This window comes from Poeciliopsis prolifica, unplaced genomic scaffold, assembly GCF_027474105.1.
Source record: "Poeciliopsis prolifica strain line A6 unplaced genomic scaffold, Auburn_PproV2 SCAFFOLD016, whole genome shotgun sequence".
Lineage (NCBI taxonomy): Eukaryota > Metazoa > Chordata > Actinopteri > Cyprinodontiformes > Poeciliidae > Poeciliopsis > Poeciliopsis prolifica.
Window position 1 is genome coordinate 6,799,041 of NW_026562391.1, and position 13,157 is coordinate 6,812,197.

Sequence of the window (13,157 nt, forward strand, 5' to 3'; positions counted from 1 at the left end):
GGTGTCATGTAAAATTGTTTTTCTTGAGCTTTGCATCATGTTATAATGCTCCAATCCAAAACGTACTCGGAGTGTTCCCTTGATTGATTATTTCATGCATGTTTGAGAAATCTTTTAATCTCCTGTGGCAATCATTCAACTGTGCAAAATGTGGATTATGTATTTAATGACCAGAGGCGGTGGACCCAACACCGCCTTTGAAGTACAGCTCCTTTTTTGAGCTGCAGTTTCCTACTTCCCAGGGTCTGCAACTCCCCCACTCAGCTACTTCAAACTAGCCAGCAGGAATTAGCAAACACCAAGCGGAGGTGATTGTATGAGCGACTTCTCAGTTCAATGCTTGTAAAAACATTGAGAGTTTATAGAGGATCTATGTTGTGATGACTTCTTGAAGGCAGAGTTTCAGAAAGAGGAGTTTTTAAAGAGACAGAGCCCCAATTTCAGGTGTTAAATCACAAAGTCAAATTTCTTTTAAGTCATATTTGACATATATATAGCATTTAACATAGTTGATTATGACATATAATGGTGCCATGTGCTTGGAAAATACATAATACTGCTCCTTTAATCTCCAAGACTTGGGTCGAACATTTTTGTTTGTCCTACAAACTTCTCAACAGATTGCAGAAATTTTGGCCCATCAATTGATGCATTACACACGCACACTCATACCTTGTAGTTTTCATTTTTAATTATTTGGATTGAAATCGGGTCTTAGCATAACATTTGTGGAGTTTGTAGAAACTATGACTCAATGTCTTCCAATTCAGCTTTCTCTTGGTCATTAAATACATAATCCACGTCTTTATAAATTTATTTCAGGTCCCAGGGAAACTATTAACATGACCTATCACATTAATGTGTGATAGGTCATACATTTTTGTCACTCTTATAACGTTGAGAAAATATATAGCCATGTTTTTCACTCATGTTAGAGAGGGAATAAATGTCTTAAGCTGAGCTCGCTAGAAAAATTACATGTTTGCTATATAAATTAAAGGATTTTTTTAAAAAATCCATTAATTATGCCCACTTTAAATTTCCAATCAAGTGATGCTTATTTATTTTCTTTATATTTAGCACACTTTCCTGCTACTCATTCAAAGAAAAAGTATGGAAATGTCCTCCTGTTTTACTGCACCCGTTAAAATGGGTGGTTTGATTAAAAGGTATTAGCAGGATTACCAGGAAGTTGCCATATGGTCTGTGAGTTGTTGTCATGATGTGCATAAATGTTGCCAGTGGGACACAAAAGGGTTTGTGTCAAAAGTCTAAGACCAAAGTGCAGCTTGTTGAGGTCAATATTGCAACCTTTTAAGGCTCAATCTTACATCAAGAACTGAGCCAGGCAAAAATGGACATTGAGAAAAAAAATCTGACCCAGATTGCTTGATGAGAGCCGTTCATTTTTACACACACACACACACACACACACACACACACACACACACACACACACACACACACACACACACACACACACACACACACACACACCCATGTGTATATTATATATATATATATTGTCAAACTAGTTCAGTTTGGTTGTCTAGGTCCACACTGCTAATTGCTACCCTATGAAATCTATAATTGACAAGTAATTACATTAAAAAAAGGAAAACATTATAGAGGGGGATATTTCAATATTATTTCCATTCAAGATTTTTGCAACAAAAGTGCAAGTCTACTGAAAAATCAATGCACTACAAAGTACATGAACTGAGTAGTTGGTTGGGTCCTGGTATGTACCATCAGCAGTCTCTAACAAGCACTATTCAACATGCTAGAAAGTAAAACACTGGAACGACTGGGAAATGGATCAGTTTGATTCAGAAAGTCTCTTGTGCAATATAAAATGTTATTAAAGACCAAATCTGGCCTGCATAGAAACCAGTGAACAGAAAGTCATCCTGCCAATGTCCTTGCTTTAGTCCTTGCTTTAGTCGGGGGTCCCAACACGTCTGCACGCCCTTTTCCTCGCTGCCCACTCTGAACACACCTCCTCCCAAACCTCCTCCTCCTCCTCTTGTGAGGCCACTTCGCCAGATGGTGTAGTCTTTTTCTTTTGTTTACCCATCGCCTCAGAGTTTACCTAACAAACCTTAGCGACAGAACCACGGGATGTCTCCGAGCAGCATGACCGCTGGACACAGACACGTAAGTCTCGTTTTAAACCAACGCGTGAGTGAACCCGCTGGTGCAAATGTATTTGTCAGAACATTAAGGGAGGAAGAAAAAAAAAACTGCATGCACCTCTTTAACTTGGCCATCCCGACTCAGACGGTTTTTTTTTTTTATAACCCCAGCTGTTCTCGTTACTGTAGAGTAAATTTCCCCCCACTCTGCTTTCTAAATAAAGACGCGACACAATGACACAAAAGCGCAGCTCCTGGAGAGCGAGGCTGGCGGGGTTTTGACACCTGTGGAATCCGTTACCGTTAGAAGTTTTAACTCGTGATTTCTCAGGCTAACTTCTCGGGGGAAGACGGTTTATCAGCGCGAGCGCGTTGAAAGGCAGCCGGGGACAGCCAATGACGGAGCGGGAAGGATCTGTGTACACGTGCGTTGCCGCGGCAACAAACCGACATTCCAAAGTTGTGGAACAAAAAGAGGCGGGACCTCGAGCTTCCAGCACGGGTGGGTGAACGCCACGGTTGGACTGCAGGCAACTGAACGGGAAGGAGGAAAGTTTTTGAAACTAACGCGAGAGAATTTAAAAAAGCCGTGCGAGTGAAGTCACGACAACAATTTGTCTCGCCTGTAGCCGTTTACGGCTGTAGTTTTATTCTACTTGAATGCTCAGCTGATGAAGTCAACGTGCTCGAGCTGCCTAACATAAACTAAGCAATCAGACTTCAAAAGCTGAACCGGAAGTTTTAAAAAAACTAGCCTGACGTCGTCACAGAACTCCTAGGTTTACCTGGAGTTCAGTCTCCTCCTATCACCACTATCTCTAAATATAAGTAAACAGTTATTACACTCATCCTCTGTAGATGAATGGAGTAATTACAGTTCGTCTATATGAATCTGAATATATGAATGCTTGGCCTAAAATGCTAATTTATTTAGTTGTGGCTTACATCTGATAAAATGTGCATGCACATCTACTTACACAGGCATACTATTTAAAAATAGCAAAGGATTATATCAAGAAATGTATAAAATTTTAATAAAATACAGAACATTTTTTTAGATGCACTTCTATTATGAAATACTGAAAATAATCTCATGACTGAATTCTTTGTTCTCCTCCTCTGCTTCAGGTGTCTTTCGCCAGGAGGAAGGACTGACATCATGATGGGACCACTCACAAAGCCGTGTTAAAGCTTGAGTCTTGCTTCTCACCCATGTGCTGCATTCTGAGCTGCTGCTCATCTTTTCATAGCAGCCCAGCTGTTAAGACATTGAATGTGTCTCAAACCAAGGATGTGAAATGATCAATTGAAACCCCGTCCGATCAATGGAAAAGAGAAGGTTTCCTGGCACAATGTCCAGGCAGGTGGATTCGTCGTCCAAGAGACGCCCCTGTGCTGGAAGTGGGCTGACGTTCCCTCAGCCTCCCCAGCTCGCGTCCACCGTCCAGTATGGCCGCATTCAGGCTGTGGAGGTTGCGAGAGGAAGAACAGGGTACGGCTTCACGCTGACAGGCCAAAGTCCTTGTGTCCTCAGCTGCATCCTTAAAGGAAGTCCTGCAGACTACGTGGGGCTGCGCTCAGGAGACTGCATCCTTTCTGTCAATGACATAAATGTCTCCAAGGCATCGCACGAAGATGTCGTCAAACTGATTGGACGTTGCTCTGGCATTTTAAAGCTGGTCATTGCTGAGGGCGAGCGCCACCGGCGCCACCCTCAACGGGCCGCCGGCAGTCGCCATCACAGCAGTAATGCGATGACGGCAACCTACCTGGATTCCTGCTCCAGTGATGACGAGCTGGATGTCTTTTACAATAATGGTGTGGGCAACAATAATGGCCGGTCAGGCTGTGGAACAAAAGGAGGCTGGTACAAGCCCAAACTGGATTCCAAGCAGCTTGGCATCAACAGAGCAGAGAAGGTGGTGGCCGAGTTGCAATCTGGAGGAATCTTCAACATGATCTTTGAAAATTCCAGCCACTCCTCCAGCAGCTCGGACAAGGACAGGCCCGGGGTGAGCTCATCCTCAAAGCCGCGTCAGATGTCCGATCCGGAATTCAACCCTTACCGCAATGCCTCCTGTACCCAGAGCAACCCCAACCTGCTCTCTGAGGAGGAGATGGCCCAGGTGCTGAATGATGACTCTGTCTTCCTGGAGTCCGACTTCCGTCACCTCCACATTCACCACCACGAAGAGCAAGATATGGATGTTGGAGAAGGTGCTGACTTTGGTCTTGAGCCCAGCGAGGGAATCCTTAACGTTGGGATGATTGTTGGGTATCTCGGCTCCATCGAGCTCGCCTCAACAGGAACCAACCTGGAGAATGACAGTCTGCAAGCCATCAGAGGGAGCATGAGGCGCCTCAGGGCCGAGCAGAAGATTCATTCATTGGTCCTCATGAAGGTGGACTTGACTCTTCTAGTTATCTGCCTTAGATACATTTTTAATTGTTTTTTTTTTCCACTTGTTGCATAAAACCTCAAGGAAAAAAGAGTTGTATTTACATATTTGACTTTGCTGTAGACTTTCTCTGCTCAAAACCAGCTTGAAATTGTACATACAGGCTCCAATACAGACATATATTCTCATTAGCAATTAAATGAATGTCCCTTAGCAGGTTGATGAGAAACTAAACTATTTTTGTTGCTGCACAGTCAGCTGTGTCCACGTTTCAACTATCTGATTAAAGCCGTCATCTTCAGTTGGAAAAAGATTGATTAAAATGTTCTCAAGCAAAAAAAAAAAAAAAAGACTCAAGGCTGTAACCTATCATACATTAGAATATGCTGGTTAACCAGCGTCATCGTCCACAGTTAAGCAAGTGATTCGGGTAGCTGCATTGGTCTGCAGGCGTCTGCATGGACCTGCACACAGTATTGAGCTTCTGTAGGATGATGAATGTGATGATAGTTGGTGTTGACAAGAAAGAAATGCACAAAAAAATTCAAACCCATTTCTAATTTTTAAGTGCTTTTCCTGCTTGGAAAAGGAATGACTCTTGAAAGCCTAAATGAATTTACATGAGTGAAATTATTTTAGTTCTATAAAAATTCGTTTGCCCATTACCTTTAAAGGGTTGAGGTGAATCAGACAATTATTTCTGTTTGTATATAAAACCTAAATGGCTAACTGAAACAAGGTGTTTTTTAACTACACTTTGTAAATGTGTGAACTTCGTTTGTTTACACGGCAGTAAAATGAATACATTACATCCTAACAGGTCATGCATGACAGCGTACTCCTGTGCAGCGACAGAGGTCAGGTCTTGGCCACCTACCCTGCAGAAAAACTCGCCTTCAGCGCCTGTTGTCCTGATGATCGGCGATTCTTCGGACTGGTAACCATGCAAGCCACGGACGACCACGACGATCGCCACTTCAGCAACGGGCGAGACGACGAAGGGAGTTTAAGGACATCATGTCACGTGTTCATCGTGGATCCAGAACTATGTCATCACCAGGTAATTCAGTGATGCTGAAGTATTTTTGACCATGGACAATGCTTTTACATTTTAAACTAAAGAAGGGCTGCTAAATAATATCAGTGTAAGAATGTCTTTAAAGACCGTCCATTTTCTACGCTTATCTGGTGTCTCGTCATTGGGTAGCAGCCCAAGTAGGGAGGCCATACTTCCCTCTTCTGTGGAGGAATCTTAAGGTTCTTAAAGATCTACAAGAAGATCTACAATATCAAAACAGTACTTTGGAGAAGTACTCACTCGCCTCTTGAACATTTTCACATTGTGTTGCAATACATCACTTTGATGTGAAACAGGAACACAAAGCAGTACATAACTGCAGCAAAGGGAAATGAGGCAGGGTTTACACAGAGTTTAACAAAGAAATATCTGAAAAAGAAGATGAGTTTGTAACTGCTTTTAGCTGTAAGTGTTCTGGGCCAGAATGAAACTTTTAACATTGTCGTGTAAAACTTACATCAGGCACTCTTCAGTTAGAAAGAGTGCCTGACGAGGACTTCAGGCACTTCTAACTGAAGAGTGGCTGTGTACGTCAATTTTCAGGTCTGCACTCTTGTTTGGATTTTGGACTGGAGCTGGGTAAAGATAGAGTTGTTTTTTTAATGGTAGAAGGTGAACGTTTCACTCTCGGTTTTGTCTCAGTGTTGTTCGTTCCACGTAAAGTTCCGCATGCCAAGAAGTTCAATTTTGGACTCATCTGAACTGAGTCTGAGCACCTTTTCCTCATCTGCTGGGCTCCTTAAATGGCTTGTTGCAAACTGCAAACCTAGTGTCATGTGACTTAACAAATGCTTTCTCCTTGCTACAAAGTCATGACTCCAATACTTTATTTTTATTTATACATCTATTTTTTTTTTAAATCTTCCTTCCATCACATTTATTTCATCTGTCAGATGATAGCACGTGGTTTTAATGTGAAAGAAATATTTGTACTTAAGCAAATCTATAAAATATTTATGTAATCTATACAATAAAGATTACATAAATGTCCCAATGCCCAAAAATCCATGAAGCTTGAGATGTTTTCTGGGACGTTAATAACCAGTGCCTGTAAGTGTAAGTACTGAGCATTGTGTCTGTCGTATGGACAGGTCCATTTAGGGGTGGCCAGGAGGTTTGGCTTTGAGTGCACCCCCGACCCAGACACAGGAGGCTGCCTGGAGTTCCCGCCCAGTTCTCAGCCGCTACTCCAGTTTGTTTCTGTCCTCTACCGAGACATGGGGGATAACATCGAGGGGGTCCGGGCCCGCGCCTTCCACGATCCAGACAACGACGCCCAACAGAACCACAGCACCAGCAGCAACAGCGATAGTGGAATCGGCAACTTTTTACCCGAGGAGAAGAGCAACCGAGTCCTTTTGGTGGATCTCGGGGGCCCTCCCAGTCACAACCACATGTCTGGGGCCCGCCAGTGGGACAGCCCGCCCTCCTCTCAGCAGGCCTGGAGCCCCATCCTTGGAGCCGCCGCCTCCCACCCCCTCCACCTCCCCCTCCTCCTCCGATGCTGAGAAACGGTCACTACCTCCACGACCCGCACCTCGCTGACCTCCCTCACCCTCTCCCGCTGGCTCACCCTGACCTGCCAAGCAGACTCTCACAAGGACTCAATGTGCATCACTACCCGGCGAGGAAGCTGGGTGGAGCTATGGGGGGAGGAGACAGAAGAGGAGGAGGAGTAGGAGTAGAGCCTCAGAGGTGGCTGCCAGTCCATGTGCTGAGAGACTGGCGTCAGCAGCACCAGCACCACCACAGCCACTTTCAGGGTCTGAGCAGCGATCAAGAGTCATACGCCGAGTCCACTGACGGATGGTCATCAGCCAACTGCAGCACCCTGCCCCCACCCATGAATAAGATCCCTGCCGACCGCTACCGGGCCCCGCTGGCCCCAGGGGACCGCATGCACCCACCTGGTGTCAGTCATCCACCATCTCCTCCTCCTCCTCCCCCTCCTGCACATCTCCACAGCCACCGGCTGGCTGCTCAGAAAGACGAGTGGGCCAAGAAACTGTTCGGCGCCGGAGACCGGGAGCGCAATGGAGCACAGCGAGCCGAAAGAGAGAAAAAACGAGAGGTGAACTCAAAGGAGGGAGAGAAAAAGGTACGTCTTTAATCAAGCTAGTAAAATAGAAAATATCAGCACAAGTCAGACTTTTATCACTTTTCCTGCTCGCATTTCATTCAGTTTATTTCACAAGTATCAACCGGAGACAAATTTTCTTTGAACAGAGTCAGTTTTTGAACATTGCGATAGTTGTGTTAAAAGTGACTGTGAGATGAGAAAGCCTGGTCACAGGTCGCTCCCCCACATCACACATTCCTGTCGTGGAAATTTACTATGTCTAGAGAGCGTTCAAGGCTGCATATTATTGAGACTATAAATTCATGCCGCTCACTCTGCATTTTCCGTCCTCTTCTCACACCACACACTAAATGTCGCATCTTTTTCTCAGACATTAAAAGTCTCGATTTAAAAATGCTACTTTTACCTCAGAAAATAGGCTTATAGCAGCACATAATGGTGGCTTAGTTGCCAGACTTGGTAAAAGTGGATGGATAAGTTATTTATCCTCTGTGCTCCTGTATCAGATCATGAATTATGCACTAAGCAGACATCTGTTATCACCTGAAAACCACCTGTCTTCTGCAATCGAGCAGATTTGTCAAAGTGATAGAATTTCAAATTATGCAATTTCATTAAGCTAAATTTGCTGACTTTTTATATGTTTTTGTACAAAAGGAAGAAGAAGCAGAAAAAGACACAACTATCCAGTTGGACTATGCCCCATAATCTCACCTCCTGCCTGTAAAGATGCTTAGGCAGAATGTTTCCATGTACTTTCATGTTCAGAAATACATAAACCCTCTATTACTTTCTTTGATTTTACCAGAACACAGTGTGTGGTAAAAATATTAATACTTTTGAATTTGTACAACTCTGCTATCTTTTACTGACAGATGGCAGTTTATCTGAAAGACAAATACAAAGTAACACACAGATTGAGAAAGATAAGGGAATTAATGCAAATGTATTTTCAAACAAAATCTAAAAAGTGAGTCGATATTTTGTGAAGTCTTTTGTTTCATGTCTTTACCAGATTTGCACATCCAAAGTCCAAAATTGTGTTTATTCTTCTTTGCCAAATGGCTAAAGCTCAGTCAGATAGTGTATGTAATCCTCTTTTGTCAAATCTAGTTGCAGATTATTATATCTGAACTTTCACTACGCCATTGAATACACGACTCTATCACAGCCTCCAACAAATTTTCTTCCTTTAATACCCTGTCTGTAGCTCCATTCATCTTTTCATCAACTCTGATCAGTTTCAGTGTCCTTGCTTTTCCCCTCAGCATTATGCTGCCCCAACCATGTTTGACCATGGAGATGAAAGTATTAATAATCACATTATGTGCTCAAATAAATAAAAAATAAAAAAATCACATTATGGAGTCCACAAAAAAAAAAGCAATACAAATAAAACACCAACACCCAGAGATTCATTTGATCTAGAGACTCATGTTTAGTTGCAATAACATTTGATTTCTGATACAGTGTCATTTCTTCTTCAGGCTTGCTTTTGTTCAAGAATGTTTGTTTGCTTTCTTAGTGTCCTGCTATGTCATGTGAAACACTTTGAGGTGTTGGTTTTAGGTCATGAAAACACTTTGATAGTTTTATTTTTGTCATCAGGTTATACAATTACTGCTGCTGTGCTTGGAATCGTTGTTTTCTTGCATGGCAGCATTTAGTCTGACCTTCAACTGTGGCACAGTTTGATATGCACTCGAGTTCATGGACTTATCCCAGTCCTAAGAAACCATTTTGGCTCAGGCTTTTGCCGATGGTATTGATGTGAAATTTTAACTTTCAGCATGACCCCAGGCAGTCTCTGGATTTTCTGAAAACACACCATGGCAGCTTGAGGAAAATTTGTAGGGGTGCTTTGAGTATTGAGTATTGCAATCATTTAGAGTTGCATACATTATTCGTGTGTGATTTCTACAGTTCTGTTATCTGTTTATTTTTGTAGTTTTGCTTGACTCACAGACTGCAAAAATTTATAACAAACAACGGCTACATTTAGTAGCATTATTCAAATGCCTGTTGAACTGATATTTACCTCTGTCTTTCTCTTTAATGGAGAGCAACAGGTGGAGGGAATGGCAGGCTGTCTTTGAAAGCTAATATCATTGCTCCACTTTTTCTGGCTTCTTATTAAAAGCATATTAAATAAATTGAACTTGGACAGTATTTCTGCTAGTGAAATATCCCATTTTTAAAAAATCTTGTCAGGCTTGCCTATAAGCTCGATTGCTACTTTGATTGCAAAATGGTAAGCTTTTTTTTTTTTTACCATGTTTTTTTTTTTTTTTTAACCACTCCTTGCCCCTTAAAGTTAAATGTAGGACAAATCCTACATTTCCATTAAAACCAAGAGAAGCTGATAATTCTCATCTTTAAGCTGATTGGTTGGGAGGGATCCTGGGAGTGGGGACAATCTGAGGAAGTGTTAACAATACCAAGGCGAAGTATAGAAACTGATAAGAGCAGGAAGATAGACGTTAACCTTTCTGAACAATGCCCTCAGACTGAACTGGTAAAGAAGCCGTGATGTTTTCAGAATAAAGTCCTCATCCTTCTGTGGCTCAATACTCTCTGGTATTAATGAAACCAGATTTATCATACTGATTCACTAATTAATAGAGAGCGTTTGCTTGTAGCTGTCTGTCTCTTAATGTTTGCTCTTTGTTTAACACATGGTGGCACTGTCTCTCTTTTTCTGCTGGCTTCCTGCACACCCAACAACTTTCCTGTTTATCCTTCAAGGTCCGTTAACAGTGAAACATGGTCATGTTTGAAGATCACGCACGACTGAAGTCTAAATAGCCTCAATTTGTGTTTGTTTCACTTCAACAAAGTTTTGCAAGTGAAAAGCCACATGCCATGCTTGTGGCATGACTTAAATTTGACCGCTGGTAATACTGATTCAAAGAACTGATCTGAATGTTTCTGAAACAATCAATAGTTATTCAATGAATTGGTTTTGCAATTTGGTTATTCATTTCTAAATTGTCAGATACATCCTGAGTCATAAAAAAGTGTTAAACATACTCATAATGATTGTGTTTTAATGGGGTAGCTGTTAACCTAACTTGCTGCAATCATTTTTAGATTTTATGTGGAGTATTTTGCTACAAATTTTCCTCAGAAACTTTCTCTTTTTTTTTTTAACAAAAAAAAAGAGAAAGAGTCTCCTGTCTCCTGTGCCAACCAAAACAACCCCTGCTCTCTACCACTTATCTTCTTAACCCCAGTTTGTGCTTCTCCTTTAAATGTCTTTGGATTTTTTTTTATCTTGTATTCATGTAAGACTAATTGGGTTAAAAACAAACAAAAAAAAAGGTCACGTCAGAGTGTTTGCGCCTACGCATTTAATCAAGCGTTTGAATCTTCATTATCTGAATGTGCGCGGAAACGCACACACGCACAGATGTAGGGTTGACTCGGTATCCAGGCAACACCACTGGCGATGCCTGATGAAATGCAGCGACCGCCTCCTAAACAGGCGGTTTGATTCAGCTCGCGTCTGTCCTCTCAAACCTGTCAGCGTCTTTTAATTACGTATCTCCTGCTATCACCCGGGGCCCACTCCGCTATGCTGTCTCCTATAGTGCGAGGATATAAGGCAGATGTTACTTGTGGAAGTTCAGAGACATGACAGGTCATTTCTGTGCTTCTGCACTGACAAATGCAACAGTTGTCAGTGTGACACTTGATTAGTACCTGTCTCCTCTGATTTACAGCAGTCCTCAGTGACATGACGTCACTGTTAAATGGCTTCAGATAGTAAATGTTCTTTCCCCTGTGACTGATGCTCCCAGGTGAGGCAGTTTATGGCAGCAACTTTCTGCACGGATTTTGGGCTCTAATTCCAATGAGCTGTTTTCCAGGCCAGTACCTCTGCAAACATCGTAATGTTTTAATGTTTTTAGCATGCTCCACTTCTTTATTCATCGTATCGCCAAACACAGACATAGACTGTGAAAAGATGTAGCCGTTTTGATCTTTTTGTGCAACATGCTTTGCATCATTGGATTTGGATTGTGGGATTGATTTAACAGCTGTCACAGAAGGCACACAGAAGTACTTTATATGCCTGCATGTGCCATGAGGAATGTAACATGTAGGTGAAAAAATGTGCTCAAAACATACAGAAGCAGACACATTTGTTGGTACCTTTCTCCTGAAATATCAATCTATTAAACAGTCAGTCATGTAATACCAATTAGCTAAGCCTAGGGAGCCTGTGCTGCTCTGATTCGGAAGGTAAACATGGATGAAATAATTACTAATCAACATATAAATAAGCAGTTGTTCAGCTTCATTGTGTTTATTTCGTAAGTCAAAACTGTCATTCAGGAATGAGAATGAGAATGTTCTGTAGTTTCAAGTTCCAATACAAGTTGGATTTGTAAATTAATACGGCCAATCTATATTTTTGAAAATTTAATATGGCTGCCTTACATGCATGCAACCTTTGCAATAATTACAATAAAAATTGGAGTAATTATTGTAATTATTGCAAAGGTTGCATGTAAGGCAGCCATATTAAATTTTCAAATGAGGATTGTGTACTTCCTCCACACTACAGGCAGCAGAAAACACCTGGTGGAACTGAAAGTCTGCTGAGCTCATGCTGCAAAGGAACGGCTTCATGAAGATTAATTTGACATGCTAAAGGGGAATATCAGAAAGGGTCTTCTTAAATAAAATATCAAGGCATTAAATACGGCTATATTTCCTCTTAGTTATTTTTGATATGTACAGCATTTTTATAAAAACTGAAGCCAAAACTTGATTGTGCTATAAAATGCCACACTGGAATGTGCCTGGAAAATGGAAATCACTCCTTCCAATTATCCAAATATAATTTTACATTTTATTCTTGTTTAAATTGAAATAGTAGCAAAAAAAATTTACCCTCATGTGTAACAAATTATATTTCTGAGTGAAGTCGTCCAAGCTATCCACCTGTGTGGAGACGGAGCCTTTTCGGCTCCATGTTCTAACCCCGGGAACAATCTCCCTGTTTCCATGAGATCTTTTAAAGACTTACCTTTTCAAGATGACTTTTAATTCCACAAATCCCTGACCCTTTCTTCTTTTATATTTTCTTTTACTGCCGATTATATTGTTTATTGTTAACTTTGTATTTTCTGATTGACCTGTACAACATTTTGGTTGCCTTTTTGTTTTTAAAGCACTTTATAAATAAGTGAATGATTTGGTCATGTAAAAACAGTCAACCTGCTATGTATTTGTCTTTTATTTTTGTTCATGCTTTTGCAACATAATTTATTGGGATTAGCAACATTTCTCTATTTCAAATTTTTTCATCCAGTCAAACATGTCTAGTTGGCCTGCATACTTATTACCAGGTCAACTGAAAAACAGCTTGTGATTCATTACCAATTGATAATTGGTAATTATTTGGAAAAATAGCTTGACGCTAAAGACAAAAAGATTTTTTTACGTGGTACTTGAAG

General features: G+C 41.4%; 1 protein-coding gene across 1 annotated transcript in view; it reads left to right on the forward strand.

The window, feature by feature from the left end:
• Positions 1–1,644: 1,644 nt before the first annotated feature.
• The window catches only part of rgs12b (regulator of G protein signaling 12b), a 51,913-nt gene continuing 40,400 nt past the window's right edge, over positions 1,645–13,157 (forward strand). The window contains 5 exon segments of the mRNA XM_055041102.1: positions 1,645–2,157; positions 3,264–4,537; positions 5,355–5,594; positions 6,704–7,085; positions 7,088–7,710. Coding sequence (XP_054897077.1) covers positions 3,461–4,537; positions 5,355–5,594; positions 6,704–7,085; positions 7,088–7,710 — 2,322 coding nt within the window. The 5' untranslated portion in view covers positions 1,645–2,157; positions 3,264–3,460.